Source organism: Oncorhynchus tshawytscha, linkage group LG29, assembly GCF_018296145.1.
Source record: "Oncorhynchus tshawytscha isolate Ot180627B linkage group LG29, Otsh_v2.0, whole genome shotgun sequence".
Classification (NCBI taxonomy): Eukaryota; Metazoa; Chordata; class Actinopteri; order Salmoniformes; family Salmonidae; genus Oncorhynchus; species Oncorhynchus tshawytscha.
The window spans coordinates 12,178,646-12,201,311 of record NC_056457.1 but is presented as its reverse complement, the minus strand read 5'-3'; the positions used below and the strand labels follow the sequence as shown (position 1 = coordinate 12,201,311).

The following is a 22,666-nucleotide window of genomic DNA, read 5'->3' as shown; positions in this document are numbered from 1 at the left end:
ATCCGTGACCTGAGACCTGTTTTTGTGTCCTCCATAAGGTTGTGAACACGGTCACCTCCAACCAGGACTGTGTGGCTAACATCGCTGAGTCCCTGGTGCTGTCCAACCTACTGGTGCTACTGCACTCTCTGCCCTCCAGTAAGACCACTGAACACCTACTGCATCTACTAGTCTGTTCTACTAGCTATATACACTTTATTCAGAAACCCCCTGTCTGATTTTCTGTATCCCTTTCAGGCCGGCAGCTTGTACTGGAAACTTTATACGCCTTGACCTCCAACACCAAGATAGTCAAAGAAGCTATGACTAAGGGTCGGTATTATACCAAATTGTTGTTTGTTCTTGAGTATACAGTATTATATTCTGTTGTGTATATGGGCTTATGTCAATGTCTGTTGCCATGGGTAACCTTCCCGCTTTCTCTCCCCTCTCTCCTCCAGGTGCGTTGATCTACCTGCTGGACCTCTTCTGTAACTCCACCCACCCCCAGGTGCGCTCCCAGACGGCCGAGCTCTTCTCCAAAATGACCTCTGACAAGCTGGTGGGGCCCAAGGTGAGGCAGTATCCCTGTGTGGAGGATCATAGGGGGAGACCTTATCCCTCTGTAGAGACTACTTTAGTACTGTGCCCCCAATGGCATCCTATTCCCAATTTTGTGAATAGGGAAAATTAGTGCACTAAATAGGAACGAGGGTGCCATTTTGGAAGTTTTTTTTTTTTTTTTTTTTTTTTTTCACTCATTCTCTGTCCCACCTTCTGTCCTTCTCTCTCTCTCTGCCTCATCCCTCCCTCTCAGGTGCGGCTGACTCTGATGCGTTTCCTGCCGGGTGTGTTCATGGACGCCATGCGGGACAACGCGGAGGCGGCAGTGCACATCTTCGAGGGGACGCACGAGAACCCCGAGCTCATCTGGAACGACGGCTCCCGGGAGACTGTCTCCACCACCGTCCGTGAGATGATGCTCGAGTACGCAACCACTTTTTTTTCACACTCTGTCACTCACCCACCCACCCCTGTGGCTTTGTGGTCGTTAGGCCCCAAATTGTTAAACTGTTCGTGGCCCTGTAAAGTGTTGACATAATGACAGCACAACAGTTGGCTGTGAAATGATGAAATACACCATTTATGCTATATATTTGATTTGTGTCTTTTGTACGATATATTCCTCCCGTGTCCTCTGCAGGCACTTCAAACAGCAGAAGGATAATCCTGATGTCAACTGGAGAGTAAGTGTATCCACATTCAATCTAATGCTGTTCTGTATGTTGTGGATTTCATTGTAGGCCTACAGTGAACGGGGATAAATGCTGAAGCAACAAAATAATCACATGGGATGCCCATTGTACTAATGTTTATGATATACAGTGTGTTAATGGTATGCTGTTGACTGTATGTGCAGCTGCCAGAGGAGTTCACGGTGGCGTATGGGGCGGGGCAGGGTGAGCTGGCGGTGGGCGGAGTCTTCCTGCGTATCTTCATCGCTCAGCCAGGCTGGGTGCTGCGCAAACCCAGGGAGTTCCTTGTGTCCCTCCTGGAGACCCTTACTGAGCTGTACGAGAAAAACAACCCCAATGTGAGTACACTCACGTGTTCATCTCCTTGCGCCTGTGAGTTTATCTCACGGAGTGAATTAAAGCACCTTTCGTACGCACACAAACACTTCCTGTAACTGAGCAGAAAAAATGGTCATCTCATAGAATACCCTGTATTTCCATTTTGGTTTGATTTAAACTTTCGCTGCTCGTTTCCAACAGGGTGAGGCCCTGGAGACGGTTACCACGGCGGCGGTGTGTTTGTTCAGCACACAGACCCAGCTGTGTGACCAGGTCCCTCCCCTGGGCCACCTGCCTCGCATCCTGTCTGCACTGACCCACAAGAACAACGCCGTGCCCAAGAGCTCCATCCGCCTCATTCACGTGCTGTCGGACAATGAGGTGTGTTCAGTCTAGGGCTACAACAAACCTAAATTCATGATATATAATGGGCAAGATAAACGGACTACTATAAGGTAGTTTAGCAAGCTGTAATTGGCAAATGTACTGATGTAGTGGTATAACTACAACCAAGCCAACTTAAACTACATACTGAGTCTACAATAGTCCTGTTTGAATGTAAGGAGGTCAACGATCTTCCCAGGGACACTAAATCTGTGTTGAATATATTTCCACGTGAGACAGAAATAAATATAAGTCTAATGCCATGTTTCTGTGTGTGTGTGTGTGTGTGTGTGTGTGCAGCAATGTGTGCGCTCCATGGCCTCTCTGGAGACCATCGGTCCTCTGATGAGTGGGATGAAGATGAGGGCAGACATGGCAGGACTGGCCTGCGAGGCGCTCAACCGCATGTTCCAGAGAGAGCAGACTGACCTGGTGGCTCAGGTACCTCGTCTCTATTATGGCTACATATCAAATGGCACCCGATTCCCTGTGTAGTGCACTACTTTTCACCAGGGCCCATAGTAGTGCGTTATAGGGAATAGAGCCATTTGGGATGCATCCCATCGCTCTGATATAAAGTTTCATTTTCTCACATCCTTTTCTTACTGTTAATTCCTTTAGCAAAAGACATGGTGTTCTGTCCTTTTCATACGTGTTGTTATTCCATGTCATTTTAGTGTTTTAATGTGTTTTGTACGTGCACACACAGGCCCTACGAGTGGATTTGGTGCCGTACCTTCTGCGGCTACTGGAAGGGATCGGGCTGGAGACCTTAGACAACCCCTCGGCCACCAAGGCTCAGATCGTCAAGGCTCTCAAGTCCATGACACGCAGTCTGCAGTATGGCGAACAGGTAAGGCACCCCTGGCTATATGTCAAATCAACATATCGTCCAACATATTGTCCAACATGTCAACAGGGCTCCAGACGATCATTTTCCCCTGGTGACAATGGTGCCACTACCTTTTACAGTTGGTGGCACCAGCCCATGGTTTGGTCGCAACCTATTTATTTTTATTTTTTTGCAGCATCACGCAATAGAAAAAATGATGTAACCATCTTATCAAGTCATTCACCATGCTATACAAAGAGGTGTAATAGATTACTGAGACGATATTCGTCTTTAGGATGTTCATGCAGGGAATGCATGATTTAAATATATTTTGTTGTGCAACCCAATCCAGGGATTGTCATGAATTTTGGGTTGGCACTTAGGCTATTGTATTTAATTGTTAAAATAGGGCTCCAGAATTTTCAGAATTATATTTTGTTCAATAGAGATGAATTTGACTACGTCTTTATGTGCACAAAATATCACAGGCACATTTATTTGGCGCTAAGTCACCACCTGAGCAAGTGGAAACTCAAAACACGTGAGCTAGGTCACTAACTGGAAATGTAATACCCGCTGCTGGTAGCCATGTATTAATCTAACAGTAAATACAGTGTCCTGGGGAAAAAACGTGCAGTTGTAGCCTAGGTTACTACCCAATGACGCTTACATTCGCAATGGCTCGTTCATCACAGCGGCAGGCCCCAGCGAACCAGAGACACGGGAGATACTTTTATCACAGGAATCTTGAGGGTAATGCACATTGTTTTTAAACAAAGTCACGGTTTTAGTAGTGTGAAAAAAAATATATAGGACGTTTTGGAGTGAGGGGAGCATGTAGAATGTGCAGCTCGCATCGATGCGACCAATTTAAAAAAAAAAAAAAATGAAAATGTAACTCGCACAGCCAACTCAAAGGGTCGCAAAATGCGATTAAATTGTCCCAATCTGAAGCCCTGTATTAACAACCTGCAGTCTACTGAGACAGAGCACAGCTGTTTGATGTATTTTAGCTTGTAGTTGAAATGTATATGTTGTGTGTGAGATGTATTGTGTACAGTGTTTATATACATCAGTACTGTGGCTAAGAGACTTTCCTCCGTAGGACATTCAAGTTGATCTTATCCTATCCGCTGTGGTATTGTGCACGTGTCAGTCTGAGTGGTACTGTGTTGCAGGTGAATGAAATCTTGGCTCGGTCCACTGTGTGGAGTGCCTTCAAAGACCAGAAACATGACCTATTCATCTCCGAGTCCCAGACCGCAGGGTACCTCACAGGTAGGAATGGAATCTGCACACATTCTGTTATGCGCTACAAAGATGGTAAGTTTACAGGGGGCATTCTACGGGCTCAATCTGCATCCTTCGTTCTTCTATGCTTCCCTTGGGGCATTTTGTGGGCACTGCCTCTTCACTTTGTGCTTAGTACCCTCCCTCCTTTTCCTCTTCCTCCTTTCCTTCCCTTTCTCCTCTTCCTCCACATTTCCTTCTTCAGGTGTTTCCACTCCCTCTCTCATGGCGGCCAGCAGCCCCCTGCGGAGTGGGCTGTAGTTTCCTGTGCAGGGCCCTCCCAGCGCGCCTCCTCTCTCTTTGCTCTGACGCAGGTAGACTTTATCCTTGCTCCCATGCCACTCTCCATCTCCACTCTTTGACATGGCACCCTCCATCATTTTTAAAATTTATATATTTTTTACCCCCTTTTTCTTCCCAATTTCGTGGTATCCAATTGGTAGTTAGTCCCATCGCTGCAACTCCCGTATGGACTTGGGAGAGGTGAAGGTCGAGAGCTGTGCGTCCTGCGAAACACAACCCAACCAAGCCGCACTGCTTCTTGACACAATGCCCACTTAACCTGGAAGCCAGCCTCACCAATGTCACCGTACACCTGCCGACCGTGTCAGCGTATACTGCGCCTGGCCCGCCACAGGAATCGCTAGTGCGCGATGGGACAAGGACATCCCTGCCGGCCAAATCCTCCCCTAACCCGGACGATTATGGGCCAATTGGGTGCCGCCCCATGGGTCTCCCGGCTGCGACAGAGCCTGGACTCGAACCCAGAATCTCTAGTGGCACAGCTAGCACTGCAATGCAGTACCTTAGACCACTGTGCCACTCGGAAGGCTCCGTCACACTCCATCTTGTGCCGTTTTTTCAATTTCCACTTTTCCCCCACTCATCTCCATCTCCAGACATGGATTGGAAAAACATTGTACGGATGAAGTCTCTGTAGCACATATCAATGGGTGAATCCTCTGAACTACTAATGGGCCAGCCCTGCCCTTGGGAAACCAACAGTGTCCCTAACAAAGTAAAGTGACAATATGCTCGTGGATGCTCTGTAGCAATAGTTCATATACTCGTATACCTCCATGCCATCTCTAGCACCACCTCCCCATACAACCAACCCTGTAGCATAATCACACCATGTTGTACTTGCATCAGTTGTGACTTTCACTTGCATCACATCATGCCTCCTCAGTCACCCAGTTTGAACATTCACAGTGGCCTTTAGTATGTCTTGCGTTGTAAAATTCTGGCAACTTTCCAAAAATTCTCGGGTTCAGGTTTTAGGATTGCAGATTTCCTGTTTATTCCCTCCTGATTCTAGGAGTCTTCCAACCTGAATTTCTGAAACAATTGGGAATTTTTGGAGAGTTACTGGAATTTTGCCACCCTAAGTATGTCTCTCAACTCATCTGCTCTCACTCTCTATTGCTATCTTTCTGTCTCTGTGGTTCCTGCAGGTCCAGGTGTAGCAGGCTACCTTACAGCAGGGACCGGTTCCACAGTGCTGCCCAGCGTTCCGCCTCCTGTGGACAATGACATTGGAGACTCAGGCTGATTTGACTGACTGACAGACAGAGGGAGAAATGCTCAGGCATCCAGACTACCCTGTGGCTCACAGGCTGCAGCTCAGAGAGACTGCTCAGCTCTCTGGAGGGAGAAAGAGAGGGAGGGAGGAAAGGGGGCCATCACAGACTATCATTGACTGTCTCCAAAATGTCTGCCCTCAAACCCTTAAAATGTCGCTCTCCTTCCCCGCCTCCAAACAGCACTCGTTGTAAACCTTTGTTTGATTGTTTTAAAGCAAATGATAACACTTGTCATCGAGTCAACCTTTTTTTCTTCTGTTTTTCCGCTTCTTTGTTTTTTTCCAATGACACAAATAGTTTACTTTTGTATGAATATATTTTTTAATCTCAAATTTTTTTTGTGGTGGGGATAGACGAACAGAAGAAAATTTGGACCTACCTCCCTCCATTCTCTTCTCCTTCCTCTCTCCATCATGCCCGGTCTCACTGCTCTGCCTGGCAGCACATACCCTCACAGATCACAGCCACGAGTCCTGAAGGAGGGTACCTTATGTGTATCCGGCCTGAACATGTGATCACTGGACAAAGATGAACTTAATCTCCTCCGCTCACCTGTTTACAGGACCAGTCAAACCTTTCCTAATTTTATAATGTATGTTTTAGTGTGGTATGGTTGAAAGATGTTGAAAAATGTTGTAAGGAGGAACTCACGGAACTGTGGTGTATTAGTGCTCTGAACCCCCCTTATAGGGAACAGCGCTTTGAGACAGGGCAAGACTAGACGTCAGCATCCGTCTGCCCCTTTTTGAAGTGGTCACACGTGCGTTCGTTGTCTCCTTTCTGTATTACCCCAATCACGATGATCCTGCGCCATACTTTGCTCTGCTCACTCTTTGACGTTTGACCTTTCTTCCACCACCACAAATCTTTTTGTTCTTTTTCTTCCCCAGAATGCGAAAAGCACTCTAATATTTATAGGTAAATAACGGTCTTTACCAATTCAAATTAGCTTCTGCTAAGACATGAGGAATGATACTGACTCTGATTATAAATATATGTGAAAGACTAGTGCAATTGTGAAATGTTCAATGTAATATGACAAACTTTCTATATTGAATGTACATTTTAAAAGAATCAGTCGCACTTGTAAATACAATTTTAGGAAATAAAAAGGGAATCCACAGTGTTCTTCATAATGTGTGTTTCTATTGTCGGTACTAATGAGAAGAATGAATGACTATATAAAGTACAGTCAGATAAACATTTGCAACACTACATACAATGACAGAACAAGCACACTCTTGTGCCATAATGGTACAGAATATTGAGCTGCAGTACACATACTCACAATATAACAATACATCTAATCACAATTTACAACCCATACTTGTTAGTATTTCTGATATTTTAAGTAGACTGGCCTTCAGATTTGACATTATTTTTTATGCAAACATAATGGTGTGCCATTGGTGGCATGCTGAATCAGTTACACAGCTGGCAGCAGCAAGGGTAAGTGGAAATCGTGTTGAATTAGTTAATTTATATGCCTGCCAGCAGAGGGCGCACGTTCAAGTTAACTTTATTTTCTTAGGAGCCCCACAACCTCACTTCCGTCTGCATCTGATTACGATTTCCGCGCGCCAATAGCAACGCCTACAAGATTTTTGAACTTTAAAAAAAACAACTTGTTGTACACAAGTGATCGAGACAATTGACGATGGCGATTGTTTGTTCAGATTTAAACATCTTATTTTGATGGTCTTCAAGCTCTGTGAATGACGTTCCAATTCGAGCAGGCATCCAGTCGTCTTCATTTGGGGCTCGTGCACCAGTGATTTTGGCCCCTTGCGAGCTCGACTTTTAAACCTGTTAATGTTGCTTGCTAGTTCTAGATAATTTAACAAACCTAGTTATTTCCTAAAGTACAAAATATTATATTGGCGGTACAATAAGGTAAGAACATTGGTGAACCAGGGCCCGGTTTCCCAAAGACAGCTTACGGCATAAGTTCATTGTTTGAACCATAGGATCCTAGCTATGGTTCTAACGTTAAACTTAAATGTATTTGCCTTTTTAAACCGGGTCCTGAACTCATCCCACGTCCCCAGACGTTGAGGATACACACTCCGCACAGAAAGTGACTGCCTTGCAATAATTATTTGTCAGCTAATGTTAGCTAGCTAACGTTTAAATATGTAGATGACGCTATAGTCATTACTGACACTTGCAGTAAAATAAGCTAACGTTAGCTGGTTAATAATGTCACCACTCATGTCATCGAACAACTAGCTAGCTATGTTCACTGTAGCTAGCTAACGTATGTCATGAATTAAAGAGCCGGTGTTAGCCATATGACGGGTTAATGCACTTCTGTCGCATGGCAGGTTGACCATGTCGAAAGGAGATCGAGATGGCTTCGTTGTGAAGTTTGTAGAAGTCCATGGACGAAAGACAGACCTTGCTGTCAAGGCCTATGAGGTGAGTACAACTTTGATTACGATACCTGTGCCACTACTGTAGTGTCCATGAACAACCACTAACATTTGATATTAAAATAGTAATGCTTTTGGTTTCTGTTATTGAAGTGTTGGTTATTGAAATTACTCATCTTTCTATTCCTTCTGAAACAGGCCATAATGGCGCTCCAGTCAGAGAGTTATTTGAAGAACATTGATGAGGAGACTGCATTACAGATGGACCGTAATGACAAGTCTCTATTTGTCTTCAGTACCTTTTCCACTCCAGCCTTCCACCACTGCACAAAGGTCTGTCTCAAGACGCACACATTCCCAAACCTGGCTTCTACCTACTTATCCTCACAAGTCATAACATGTTAAGAACACTGTCAGCAATGTAGTGTACTGAAAAATTGTCAGTAGTGTAAAACTTTGTTTCCCTCCCTTTGTCTCTGTGAAAGCTGGGCTGTCGAGTGGTGAGTCCACTAGTGGTGCTCTTCTGCCTGCAGCAGCAGCGCTGTGTTCCCAAAGCAGAGCAGCCTGTCTACAACATGGCCATGGCTGATGTTACCATCTCCTGCACCAGTCTAGACAAGGAGGCTAGGGTAAATCCATTGCTTTCCCCTCTACTCTGCTTGACTCGTCAACAATGATGGCAAGTGTTTTTCATGCCAATTATGTAATACATCCACATAAATATCCTTACAGGGGAGCTCTCGAAAATAGAACCGCCTCCCGAGTGGTGCAAGGTACTGCATTGCAGTGCTGGCTGTGCCATTAGACAGTCAGGGCTCGAATCCAGGCTCTGTCACAGACAGCCGCTACCAGAAGAGACCCATGGGGCGGCGCACAATTGGCCCAGCATCGTCCGGGTTAGGGGAGGGTTTGGCAGGGCGCAGTATACGCTGACACGGTCGGCAGGTGTACGGTGTTTCCTCCGACACATTGGTGTGTGCATCTCATGCCCGGAAATGTTATGCATCCAATGTATTAGGTCTGTTAGTGACTGTGTCTGTCTCTGTACCTCCAGGCTGACGTGATGGATCTGGTACAGCTGATGGGAGGGCGGGTCTATCGGGACCTTAACGTGTCTGTCACTCACCTAGTTGCCGGGGAGGTGGGCAGCAAGAAGTACCTGGTGGCCGCCAGCATGGGGAAGCCCATCTTGCTGCCCGCCTGGGTCAAAACCTGCTGGGAGAAATCACAGGACAGGTAATATGGATTTTTATGCCTTTCTCATTTTGCCAGAGACATTAATGAAAGCTATGTCTAATCAACCAACGATGTAGCAAGTATGTTAAAAGTGTACACCTAGTTTCAAATTGTATTAGTCATATGTACGGGACACACGTGCTATACACGTCCAACAAAATGCTTACTTGCAGGTTCCTTCTCGATAATGCAACAACGATAAGAAACAATAAAATATAAGAATACTAACAAGTAAATGGCTCAGTAAAATACACTGAACAAACATATAAACTCAACATGTAAACTGTTGGTCCCATGTTTCATGGGCTGAAATAAAAGATCTCAGAAATTTTCCATACAGACAAAAAGCTTATTTTTTTTGTACATTTTGTGCACAAATTAGTTTACATCCCTGTTAGTGACCATTTCTCATTTGCCAAGATAATCCATCCACCTGACAAGCAAGAAGCTGATTTAACAGCATGATCATTGTGCTGGGGACAATAAAAGGCACCTCTAAAATGTGCCATTTTGTCACACAGCACCATGCCACAGATGTCTCAAGTAGAGGTCGACAGATTATGATTTTTCAACGCCGATACCGATTATTGGAGGACCAAAAAAAGCCAATGCCGATTTAAAAAAATAATAATTTTAAAAAATGTAAAAAATTATTTCTAATTTGTAATAATGACAATTAGCGCACACCCAACTAACTAGCTAGCCATTTCACATCGGTTACACCAGCCATTAGGCTGATAGGCTTGAAGTCATAAACAGCGCTGTGCTTGCAAAGAGCTGCTGGCAAAGCGCATGAAAGTGCTGTTTGAATGAGTGCTTACGAGCCTGCTGCTGCCTACCATCGCTCAGTCAGATTGCTCAATCAAATCAGACTTATAACATAACACACAGAAATACTAGCCTTTGGTCATTTATATGATCGAATCCGGAAACTATCATTTTGAAAACAAAACGTTTATTATTTCAGTGAAATACGAAACCGTTCGGTATTTTATGTAAGTCTAAATATTCTTGTTACATTGCACAACCTTCAATGTTATGTCATAATTATGTAGAATTCTGGCAAATTAGTTCGCAATGAGCCAGGCTGCCCAAACTGTTGCATATACCCTCACTCTGCGTGCAATGATCGCAAGAGAAATTACACAATTTCACCTGGTTAATATTGCCTGCTAACCTGGATTTATTTTTGGCTAAATATGCAGGTTTAAAAATATATACATCTGTGTATTGATTTTAAGAAAGGCATTGGTGTTTATGGTTAGGTACAGTCGTCCAACGATTGTGCTTTTTTCGCAAATGCACTTTTGTTAAATCACGCTAGATAAACAAGTAATATCATCAGCCATGTGTAGTTAAAACTAATGATTATAACTTCCTGCATATAATACAGGAAGGTGCCATATTTACGTGTTTTGGGGGATTGGGTTGTAAGTTCTAAATTGTGCAGTATTTAGCAATCATAATAAGAATCCGGTAGCAGCAGTTGTGTGTGTGTGTGTGTGTGTGTGTGTGTGTGTGCGCGCGTGCTAAGGTGCAGAGAATCAGAGCAGGTGGCCAGTTCAAGTGTTCAGCAGTCTGATGGCTTGTAGATATGAACAGGCTCAGAGACCGTTTCTATCAGACGTCATGCTCCGATACCGTCTGCCAACCCGAAGGGAGTGAACAGCTTGTGGCTGGGATCCTTTATTATGCTGCAGGCCTTCCTCAGGCACTGTGGTGTCGTCAGCAAACTTGATGATGGAGTTGGTGTCGTGCAATGCCAGCCAGTCGTGGGTGAACAGGAAGTTCAGCTGAGGACACAACACAGGGGGCAACTGTGTTGAGTCAGTTTGGACCAGACGGCATCCCCAGCCGCGCCCTCCGAGCATGCGCAGACCAGCTGGCCGGTGTGTTTACGGACATATTCAATCAATCCCTATACCAGTCTGCTGTTCCCACATGCTTCAAGAGGGCCACCATTGTTCCTGTTCCCAAGAAAGCTAAGGTAACTGAGCTAAACGACTACCGCCCCGTAGCACTCACTTCCGTCATCATGAAGTGCTTTGAGAGACTAGTCAAGGACCATATCACCTCCACCCTACCTGACACCCTAGACCCACTCCAATTTGCTTACCGCCCAAATAGGTCCACAGACGATGCAATCTCAACCACACTGCACACTGCCCTAACCCATCTGGACAAGAGGAATACCTATGTGAGAATGCTGTTCATCGATTACAGCTCGGCATTCAACACCATAGTACCCTCCAAGCTCGTCATCAAGCTCGAGACCCTGGGTCTCGACCCCGCCCTGTGCAACTGGGTACTGGACTTCCTGACGGGCCGCCCCCAGGTGGTGAGGGTGGGCAACAACATCTCCACCCCACTGATCCTCAACACTGGGGCCCCGCAAGGGTGTGTTCTGAGCCCTCTCCTGTACTCCCTGTTCACCCACGACTGCGTGGCCACGCACGCCTCCAACTCAATCATCAAGTTTGCGGACGACACAACAGTGGTAGGCTTGATTACCAACAACGACGAGACGGCCTACAGGGAGGAGGTGAGGGCCTTCGGAGTGTGGTGTCAGGAAAATAACCTCACACAACGTCAACAAAACTAAGGAGATGATTGTGGACTTCAGGAAACAGCAGAGGGAACACCCCCCCATCCACATCGATGGAACAGTAGTGGAGAGGGTAGCAAGTTTTAAGTTCCTCGGCATACACATCACAGACAAACTGAATTGGTCCACTCACACAGACAGCATCGTGAAGAAGGCGCAGCGGCGCCTCTTCAACCTCAGGAGGCTGAAGAAATTTGGCTTGTCACCAAAAGCACTCACAAACTTCTACAGATGCACAATCGAGAGCATCCTGGCGGGCTGTATCACCGCCTGGTACGGCAACTGCTCCTCCCACAACCGTAAGGCTCTCCAGAGGGTAGTGAGGTCTGCACAACGCATCACCGGGGCAAACTGCCTGCCCTCCAGGACACCTACACCACCCGATGTTACAGGAAGGCCATAAAGATCATCAAGGACATCAACCACCCGAGCCACTGCCTGTTCACCCCGCTATCATCCAGAAGGCGAGGTCAGTACAGGTGCATCAAAGCTGGGACAGAGAGACTGAAAAACAGCTTCTATCTCAAGGCCATCAGACTGTTAAACAGCCACCACTAACATTGAGTGGCTGCTGCCAACACACTGACACTGACACTGACTCAACTCCAGCCACTTTAATAATGGGAATTGATGGGAAATGTAAATATATCACTAGCCACTTTAAACAATGCTACCTCATATAATGTTACTTACCCTACATTATTCATCTCATATGCATACGTATATACTGTACTCTATATCATCGACTGCATCCTTATGTAATACATGTATCACTAGCCACTTTAACTATGCCACTTTGTTTACATACTCATCTCATATGTATATACTGTACTCGATATCATCTACTGTATCTTGCCTATGCTCCTCTGTACCATCACTCATTCATATATCCTTATGTACATATTCTTAAATCCCCTTACACTGTGTATAAGACAGTAGTTTTGGAATTGTTAGTTAGATTACTTGTTGGTTATTACTGCATTGTCGGAACTAGAAGCACAAGCATTTCGCTACACTCGCATTAACATCTGCTAACCATGTGTATGTGACAAATAAAATTTGATTTGATTTGAGGTGTTGTTGCCAGTCCTCACAGCCTGTGGTCTGCCTGTCAGGAAGTCCAGGATCCAGTTGCAGAGGGTGGTGTCCAGACCCAGGGCTCTGAGCTTGGTGTCGAGCTTCAGGGGAACAATAGCATTGAATGCTGAACTGTTGGTATTCCTCTTGTCCAGATGTGTTACGGCTGTGTGAATAGCTATGGAAATGGCATCTTCCGTGGAGCGGAATGCAACATTGAAGTGGGTCCTGTGTTCCTGGCCTTAATGTGAGCCATTACCAACCTCCTCAAAGCACTTCATCATGACTGGTGTGAGACAGGGCGATTAGTCATTTGGTCACATTGTTTTTCTTGGACTCTGGGACAATGGTGTCTCCTTGAAGCAGGTGGGAACAACAGCCTGGCATAGGGACAGGTTGAAAATGTCAGAGAAGACACCCGCCAACTAGTCAGCACACACTCTGAAGACGTGCTCAGGGATGCCATCTGGGCCACCGACTTTGAGTATTCACTCTTTTGAGAGTTTTCCTCATCAGCCTCAAAGGGAGAAAGCACTTGGTTGTCCGGAACAGCAAGAGCCGCCTTGGATGGCTCGGTATTGTCTGCCTCGACGCAGCAATAGAATGTGTTAAGCTCACCTGGGTCGGAGGATTCGGCAGGCACCACATACACCTGGATTTGCCTTTGTAGTCTGTGATATTCTGTAGTCCTTTCCACATGCGTCGCGAGTCTTGAGTTGTCGAACATCAATTCAAGTTTGAGTCTCTCGTATTTTTTCGTCCATAATGGATTTTTGGAGCTCTTGCCTTATAGGCGTCACTGGGTTTCGTTCTGCTGACATTGAATGCTGCAGTACGGGCTCTCAGCATGGTACAGATATCTCAGTTCATCCAGCATTTTTGATTGGGGTATGTCCGGATTGTTATTGTGGGTACATCATCATCAACACATTTCCCAATGAAGCCTGTGACCTGACGATTTATATTCCTCAATGTTGATGGATGAGTCCTGAGTGGATGAATCTTTTAACTTATTTCAATCCGTTCTCAAAACAGTACTGCAGCATTCAGTCTGCCTCCTCTATTCAGCGCCTTACTATTCTCTGCACAGCCCTCAGCACCTCCATCTCATCGTATTTCCTAGATGCTCCATGTAGCTGCAGTTGTATTTTACTTACATAAATTTAAGGTGCAATATTCAGAAATCACTGCCATTTCCTGGTTGCTAAAATTCTAATAATTTGCCAAATTTCAGTTTGTGACAAAACAAGCAATATGTAGTGTAGAACAAGCAATGCATTACCATCTAAACCGCTGGGAAATATATTTTCGGTAACCAAAAATATTGTATTTTCAGATTGAAGCTTGTGTACAAAACTGAAAGTAAAAGACGCAAAAAATAAACTTAAGAATAGGAAGCATAGAAATGGCACACAAGAACAGACCTACCGCTTCTTAGACTTGCTTTCACTGAAAATGACAGATCTATAATTTGCGTTTCCATGTGAATTTGGTGGGGTTACATATTGCAGCTTTAAACCAATCTATTCATCTCCCTGTCTCTCTCTTCCCCTCAGCCTGTTCAGATACACTGACCTGCCCATAGAGGACTACTTGTGCCCTGTGCTCTGTGGCTGCACCATCTGTGTCACAGGCCTCTCCACAGTGGAGCGTAAGAAGGTGCAGAGGCTCTGCCAGCTGCACGGGGCCAGCTACACCGGACAGCTCAAGATGAACGAGTGCACCCACCTCATCGTCAGCGAGCCCTCAGGTAGGTCGAACTTACCTTTTATTGTCCAAATTAGTTAGGTTCAGAATCAGTTCCACACACATCACAAAGAAATTAAGCAGGGATAAATCCTGCTTCATCCATAAGATATCTTTTCCTTCATAATCACAAGGACAGACATGCTTCATGTCCTTTTATATAATAACAGCTTTAGGTCGTAGAGTTCCTGAGTCTCTCCTACTGCCACCCTGTTTCCGTCACTTTCACTGATCCCTCCCTTTGTCTGTGCCTACAGGTCAGAAGTATGAGTGTGCGCAGAAGTGGAATGTCTTCTGTGTGTCTCTGCACTGGCTGTTTGACAGCATCGAGAAGGGCTTCTGCCAGGACGAGAGTCGCTACACGGTGGAGCGAGGGGATCAGAAAGACGGCAAACCCCACACCTCCACCCCGACCGGGACCAGTAAGAAGAAAGAGGGTGAGGCACCAAGCTTGACCTTTATTTTTACCATTTTTTTTATTTCCGAATTTTATGACTGATTATTCAATAATAGGGATGTGTGCAGTTATTTGAATATCTAAATGGATGTTGGTATTCGATTACTTGAGTACATTTTTGCTAAAATAAATCAATATAAACCTATTTTAACAATAAAGTGTTTTTCTAAATTACATTTAAAATATCAGTGTGGCATTCTACATCCAAGGATATACCATGACATTTCAAATGATTGTTTTATAAAAATCCATTTAGGTTTTATGACGTGCACGGTGCGCCCCATAACCGAACAGTAACCGAACAGTTTTGAGTTTTATTTTTACAGGGACGGTGCACATTAATCAACGTTGCAGTAAAAGTTCCGGTTTTATTTAAATCAATAATACACACAAACATTGAGCAGTGAGCACATGGAGAGCAACATAGGACAAGCAACACACAGCACGCAGACCGAGCAATAGCACAAAAATCCCCCCCGGTTTGTCCCGGGGGGGATTTACAAGTAGGCCGTCATTGTAAATAATAATTTATAAACTGACTTTCCTAGTTAAATAAAGGTTAAATAAAAATACTCCAGTCAAGATGGACACTGTTAAATGGGATGATGAATACCATTGTGGCTGCTACAAGTTAGCTCGTCTTGGCTGTAGCCGAGTTGCCTTTGCGTCTCTCTCGCCCTCTGTCTGCGCGCTACACACACTTCCATCCGCAGCTGCAGCAATAGAGAACGGTCTGAATATGGCAAGTCTTCAGGGTTCAAGAGAGCGCCAGCATCTCTCCCTCGCGCCGCAGTGCTCAGGTTAAAAACATAGCTACGTTACAAATATATATATTTTGCATATCTTACAAAAATTCATGATACTGTTCGAATAGTCAAAGGATTTCAAATCCCTATTCAATAGATCTGTATTGACTCTGAAGGGCAATTGTCTTGAGGCGTAAGAATACACATGCGTCCCTTTTTCAGGACCCTGTCTTTCAAAGATAATTCGTAAAAATCCAAATAACTTCACAGGTCTTCATTCTAAAGAGTTTAAACACTGTTTCCCATGCTTGTTCATTGAACCATAAACAATTAATGAACATGCACCTGTGGGACGGTCGTTAAGACACTAACAGCTTACTGACGATAGGTAATTAAGGTCACAGTTATGAAAACTTAGGACACGAAAGAGGCCTTTCTACTGACTCTGGAAAAACACCAAAAGAAAGATGCCCAGGGTCCCTGCTCATCTGCGTGAACGTGCCTTAGGCATGCTGCAAGGAGGAATGAGGACTGCAGATGTGGCCAGGGCAATAAATTGCAATGTCCGTACTGCGAGACGCCTAAGACAGCGCTACAGGGAGAAAGAACGGACAGCTGATCGTCTTCGCGGTGGCAGACCACGTGTAACGACACCTGCACAGGATTGGTACATCTGAACATCACACCTGCGAGACAAGTACAGGATGGCAACAACAACTGCCAGAGTTAAACCAGGAATGCACAATCCCTCCATCGGTGCTCAGACTGTCCACAATAGCCTGAGAGGGGCTGGACTGAGGGCTTGTAAGGCAGGTCCTCACCAGACATCACCGGCAACAACGTCGCCTATGGGCACAACCCCACAGTCGCTGGACCAGAGAGGACTGGCAAAAAATGCTCTTCACTGACGAGTCACAGTTTTGTCTCACCGGGGGTGATGGTCGGATTTGTGTTTATTGTCGAAGGAATGAGCGTTACACCGAGGCCTGTACTCTGGAGCGGGGTGGAGGGTCTAGGGCGGTGTGTCACCGCATCATTGGACTGAGCTTGTCATTTCAGGCCATCTCAACGCTGTGCGTTACAGGGAAGACATCCTCCTCCCTCTTGTGGTACCCTTCAGTTTGTCTGTTGTTGAATCTTGTTATGTTCATACAAATATTTACACATGTTAAGTTTGCTGAAAATAAACGCAGTTGACAGTGAGGACATTTCTTTTTTTGCTGAGTTTACATACATACAATGGCAAGAAAGTATGTGAACCCTTTGGAAATACCTGGATTTCTGCTTAAATTGGCTATTAAATATGATCTTCATCTAGGTCACAACAATAGAAAAATACAATCTGCTTAAACTAATAAAACACAAACAGTTATACGTCTTTCTCGTCTTTATTGAACACACCGTGTAAATATTCACAGTGCAGGGTGGAAGAAGTATGTGAACCCTTGGATTTAATAACTGGTTGACCCTCCTTTGGCAGCAATAACCTCAACCATATGTTTTCTGTAGTTGAGGATCAGACCTGCACAACGGTCAGGAGGAATTTTGGACCAGTCCTCTTTACAAAACTGTTTCAGTTCAGCAATATTCTTGGGGTGTCTGGTGTGAACTGCTCTCGAGGTCATACCACAGCATCTCAATCGGGTTGAGGTCGGGAATCTGACTGGCCCACTCCAGAAGGCGTATTTTTTTTTTCTGTGTAAATCACCCAACTTCTGTTGAGCTTCATTTGGCAGACAGCCTAACATTCTCCTGCAAAATGTCTTAATAAATAGTTTTTCCATCAATCGCAAGCTGTCCAGGCCCTAAGGCAGCAAAGCAGCCCCAAACCATGATGCTCCCTCCACCATACTTTACAGTTGGAATGAGGTTTTGATGTTGGTGTGCTATGCTTTTATTTTCTCCACACACAGTGATGTGTGTTCCTTCCAAACAACTCAACTTTAGTTTAATCTGTCCACAGAATATTTTGCCAGTAGCGCTGTGGAACATCCAGGTGCACTTTTGCAAACTTCAGATGTGCAGCAATGTTTGTTTTTTTGGAGAGCAGTGGCTTCTTCTGTGGTTGTCCTCCTATGAACACCTTGTTTAGTGTTTTACGTATCGTAGACTCGTCAACAAAGATGTTATCATGTTCCAGAGATTTCTGTTAGTATTTTGCTGACACGCTAGGATTCTTCTTAACCTGAGTATTTTGCGTTGTGCTCTTGCAGCCATCTTTGCAGGACGGCCACTCCTAAGGAGAGTAGCAACAGTCCTGAACTGATGAAATGATGAACATCAAGGTTTTTAGATACTTTTGTAACTCTTCGTGCAAGTCAACAATTTTAAATCTTAGGTCTTCTGAGATATTTTGTTCGATGCATTGTTCACATCAGGCAATGCTTCTTGTGAATAGCAACTCAAATTTTGTGATTTTATTTTATTTATTGGGCAGGGCTGCTCTACCCAAATTTTCCAGTTGTCTCATTGATTGGACTCATTAACAGGTTAGCTGGACAGGTTAGCTGACTCCTGACTCCAATTAGCTTTCGGAGAAGTCATTAGCCTAGGGGTTCACATATACTTTTTCCAACCTACACTGTGACTGTTTAAATTATATATGCAATATAGACAAGAAAAATACAATTAGTTTATTAGTTTAAGCACAATGTCTATTGTTGTGACTTAGATCAGCTCAAATTTGATAACCAATTTATGCAGAAATCCAGGTAATTCCAAATGCTTCACATACTTTTTCTTGCCACTACATAAAAACACACATGCTGCAAATATCCATATTATAATGCTTCAAAGCGCGTAGAAATGGTCACTGGTCACAATGAGGTCATGTTGTTTTCCCACAGAGAGTGCGTCTCTACTGGGCTTGAGCCACATTTCTGTGAACAGCAGCATGACGGTGAATGACACGGCCTTGACCAATGCCACGCTCAGCCGGCTGGACACACCAGACCCTATCGACGCTCTGGACATCACAGTCGGCCCCGCAGACGACTTGCTGGACGGCTGCAAGGTCAGTAGGAGGTCCTTTCAGCACTATATCTTGATATGAGCCACTTGCTGGAGATCCTATAACTCCCTATTAGAATACAAAAAATCGATTGAATTCTGTAATCACGGCTTACTTTCCTCACTGGGGCCTTATAGAAATGTGCTAACCAGAAGTTCAATTCTGTTCACTTAGACATGTCATATACCTTTTTGGATCTTTATTCCTTACGGTTTCTTATTGTAAAGCCACTTTGGCTTTTAGAAAACGCAAGTTGAATTTCCGCTGTCTTCCCCTGTAGCTGTACCTGTGTGGGCTGCCAGGGATGAGGCTGGAGAAGCTGCGTCGCCTGGTCAACATGGCCGGGGGCCTGCACTTCAACCAGCCCAGCGAGGAGCTCACCCACGTGGTCATGGGAGAGACTGACCAGGAAACCAAGACATTCCTGGCCAAAGCCACACACAGGTCAGTCAGGACCACAGAGCTGCTGTTAGACACATTCAGCCGTTGCATATTACACTTCGGTTGATAAGCTTTGTCATTTAAACCATCATTTGTTCAAGTACGGATATCACAAAGTTTGTGGCACCTTTTAATTGAGGAGGACGGGCTCGTGGTAATGGCTGGAGCTTAATCGGTGGAATGGTATCAAACGCATGGTTTCCATGTGTTTGCCATTCCATTTGCTCCATTCCAGCCATTATTATGAGCCGTCCTCCCCTTAGCAGCCTCCACTGACGGATATAGATGCAGGAAAGCAGTCTTGGATCCAAGCCCTGTAGATAGGTTTGCAAAATTCCATTAATGTGCACAAAATTCCCAGGTGTTTCAGAAATCCCAGTTGTAATATCCCTGGAATCAGGAGGGAATTAACAGGAAATCCAGAATCCACTACACTGTATTTCAGTAAAAACCTGGGAATTTTGGAAAATGGATTTGCAAACCAATAACCTATGACGGTTATCTTATGCCTTGACGTGATCCCATCTTTCTGATCTCTCCCCCAGGCCCCATGTCGTGACGGTGCAGTGGCTGCTGGACAGCTTCACCAGAGGCAGCCTGCTCTCTGAGGGGGACTACCACCACCCGGCTTGTCTGCCCCCCGCCCCTTCAACCATAGCCATGCCTGCCCCCCGCACTTCCGCTTCTCGTCCCTCCTCCACCACCTCGGCTGCCCCCCTTGTCCACGAACCAGCTACCCCTCGACACAGGAAGGCCGAGGAGGACATGCTCTCTCAGTACATGGATGACGACCAGACAGTGGGTAAGGGAGGAGCTCCTCTGTGTAGCAGCAAGACCACAACTCAAAGGGGTCACAGCACGGTCACCTGCAATCCCAGGTACCATGTACCACCATCATATCCTCCTAACTTCCTTTCTTCATCTGCTATTTCTCTCCTCCAACCCCAGTGGAGATGCCTCTACCAGCTGACAGCAGCATCCACAGGAAGCAGAGCTCTATAGCACCAGAGCCCTGGGTCTCAGCCCCAGGCCAGGCTTCTACTATAGCTGAAGTTGGGGCCGGAGCTGACACCACCCTGCAGGAGGCCAGTGAGGCGGGCCTATTTGCGGGGAAACGCTTCCTTCTGGTGGGCTTTGGGGCAGAGGCGGAGGCCCAGCTCTCCATGCTGGTGACGGAGAACTGTGGGAAGGTCCTGGTGGGGCGCACGAGGGCTGTGGCTGACTACGCTGTGGTGCCCCTGCTGGGCTGCGAGGTGGAGGCCACTGTGGACGAGGTGGCCACTGATACCTGGCTGGTAAGAGAGGGAATGTTGACAAACATTCTGGCTCCATGTCTTTGGTGTGGGTGGGCTCTTCAGGCCAAATGTGTGTGATTCTTCATTAACCCATATTGTGTGCGTTTTAATCAATGTGTCTTTGTGTAGGCCATGTGTGTGGAGCAGCAGTGTGTGTTAGAGCTGGGCTCCCACCCCTTGTTCAGCCCTGTGTCAGTGATGGAGGGCCGCTCCCCTCTCAGAGACTGTGTCCTCTCAGTCAGCCAGTTCACCGGGGCAGAGAGGGAGTCCCTGGTAGAGCTAGCCAAACACCTGGGAGCCAGGTAACCACCACACACACACACACACACACACACACACACACACACACACACGAGGAAGGACAGTTTGCTCTTGTAGTATACAGGTTGCATAGTAGATAAATGGCACCAGCTGAAGTTAAAAATAATAAATAAAAGAATATCAAGGCTATAGTTCTAGTACAGCGGTTGCTAAGATGAAGGGCCACATTGTACACATGTTCATATGGACAGAGTATGTTCCAGCATTCTGTTATATTTTAGTGTTTGAATGGTTTGTTTTTAAGAGATAATTGTGATATAATGGACACACTTGCATCAAAGGACTGCACATTTTCACATGGGCCGTAGGCGGATCCAACTTTTCCAATGAGACCTTAGGGAACTCCTAAGTCAATTCTTGATGAAGACACCATTAGCAGCAAATACAGCTGCAAAACTTTTCAGATAAATGCTTTGGTTTTTAAAAAATTCTAATGTTAGTTATGCATCCTACTCAGTCACACACACACTGGATATGCTAGTCCCTTGTCACAAACAGACATGGATTGCACTGAGAACAAAATATCCTTGTGGCTTATCCTTCAAACTGAAAGCCTGCAACAAGAACCTTTTGGTGTATTTGAGTGTAGTTTCTCTTGTCTTACTACCTTCTCTCCTTTCCATATATCCATCCTCCGGACAGTGTCCAGGACTACTTTGTGCGCATGGCCAATCAGAGGAGGGGCATGCTGGCTAGTACCCACCTGGTTCTGCAGAGCCCAGAGGGCACCAAGTACCAGGCGGCCGAAAAGTGGGGGCTACCCGCCGTCACCCTGCGCTGGGTGCTGGAGTCTGCCAGGACGGGCCGGAAGGCAGAAGAGGGGCGATACCTGGTGGATCTGCCCCGTTCTCCAGGTCAGTCTGCCTCGCAATCAGACACTACTTGAATGGATTTTAATGTAATGCCCGCATCAGTGGGGGGGATGAATGACGTTTTAGTCATTTCTGGGCCAGTGAAAGCTTAGCATTTAATTTATTGCGAGGGGATGAGTTTTGCACAAACAGTTTATGCTCTGCTATATGTGATAGATCTCACCATCTGAATCAGTGTATGTATTCCCTCTGTTCCCCAGAGAGGGAAGAGGAGAGTTTTGTGGGGGGTTCGCAGAAGCAATCCATGCCCCCTCCCCCAGCCCGTAACAAGTCCCCAGAGATTCCCCTGCTGGGCCCCCAGAGCGGGGCGGCCGTCACCCCCCTGGACACGCGCCGTTTCCAGAGTAAGGTGTTCCGCTCCGTGCTGGACCAGGGCCAGCAAGACAAGGACTGTACCACACCGGGAGGTCAAGAGGGGGACAGGAAAGCAAGGGGGCAGAAAGAATCCCCAGCGCTGCCGTTGGACACCCCCTCCCGCTTCCTCTGCCGAGACCAGCTCTTCAGACCCACCTTCAATGTCAAGGTAAGATTCACTTGTCTCAATAGTATACACAACTTTAAGAACACCTGCTTTTACTGTGGCAGAATGATCAGGTGAAAGCTATCATCACGTATTGATGTCACTTGTTAAATCCACTTCAGCAGTGCAGATGAAGGGGAGAAGATTGGTTAAAGAAGGATTTTTAAGCCTTGATACAATTGAGACATGGATTGTGTATGTGTGCCCTTCAGAGGGTGAATGGGCAAGACAAGACATTTTTGGGGGCGGCAGGGTAGCCTAATGGTTAAAGCGTTGGACTAGTAACCGGAAGGTTGCAAGTTCAAACCCCCGAGCTGACAAGGTAC

At 45.8% G+C, this 22,666-nt stretch overlaps 2 protein-coding genes across 7 annotated transcripts in view; both read left to right on the top strand.

The window, feature by feature from the left end:
* LOC112227925 (dnaJ homolog subfamily C member 13) overlaps positions 1-6,768 on the top strand; it is a 49,160-nt gene extending 42,392 nt beyond the window's left edge. For 4 of the 5 annotated variants that reach the window (XM_042308405.1, XM_024392933.2, XM_024392932.2 and 1 more), the window contains 11 exons: positions 39-138; positions 238-312; positions 441-553; positions 797-966; positions 1,184-1,226; positions 1,400-1,573; positions 1,755-1,934; positions 2,238-2,378; positions 2,647-2,790; positions 3,948-4,047; positions 5,514-6,768. In XM_042308405.1, the coding sequence (XP_042164339.1) occupies positions 39-138; positions 238-312; positions 441-553; positions 797-966; positions 1,184-1,226; positions 1,400-1,573; positions 1,755-1,934; positions 2,238-2,378; positions 2,647-2,790; positions 3,948-4,047; positions 5,514-5,611 (1,338 nt within the window). In that variant the 3' untranslated portion in view covers positions 5,612-6,768. Of the gene's footprint in view, positions 1-38; positions 139-237; positions 313-440; positions 554-796; positions 967-1,183; positions 1,227-1,399; positions 1,574-1,754; positions 1,935-2,237; positions 2,379-2,646; positions 2,791-3,947; positions 4,048-4,264; positions 4,374-5,513 lie in introns of all 5 variants that reach the window. The other variant, XR_006080266.1, reaches the window with a different exon arrangement.
* Positions 6,769-7,204: 436 nt separating this feature from the next.
* Positions 7,205-22,666, top strand: part of topbp1 (DNA topoisomerase II binding protein 1) — a 33,617-nt gene continuing 18,155 nt past the window's right edge. For both annotated transcript variants that reach the window (XM_024392936.2, XM_024392935.1), the window contains exons 1-14: positions 7,205-7,535; positions 7,967-8,060; positions 8,213-8,347; positions 8,500-8,643; positions 9,069-9,250; positions 14,489-14,682; positions 14,936-15,115; positions 18,728-18,894; positions 19,172-19,335; positions 19,878-20,134; positions 20,281-20,627; positions 20,757-20,929; positions 21,591-21,802; positions 22,021-22,343. In XM_024392936.2, the coding sequence (XP_024248704.1) occupies positions 7,974-8,060; positions 8,213-8,347; positions 8,500-8,643; positions 9,069-9,250; positions 14,489-14,682; positions 14,936-15,115; positions 18,728-18,894; positions 19,172-19,335; positions 19,878-20,134; positions 20,281-20,627; positions 20,757-20,929; positions 21,591-21,802; positions 22,021-22,343 (2,565 nt within the window). In that variant the 5' untranslated portion in view covers positions 7,205-7,535; positions 7,967-7,973. The remainder of the gene's footprint in view (positions 7,536-7,966; positions 8,061-8,212; positions 8,348-8,499; positions 8,644-9,068; positions 9,251-14,488; positions 14,683-14,935; positions 15,116-18,727; positions 18,895-19,171; positions 19,336-19,877; positions 20,135-20,280; positions 20,628-20,756; positions 20,930-21,590; positions 21,803-22,020; positions 22,344-22,666) is intronic.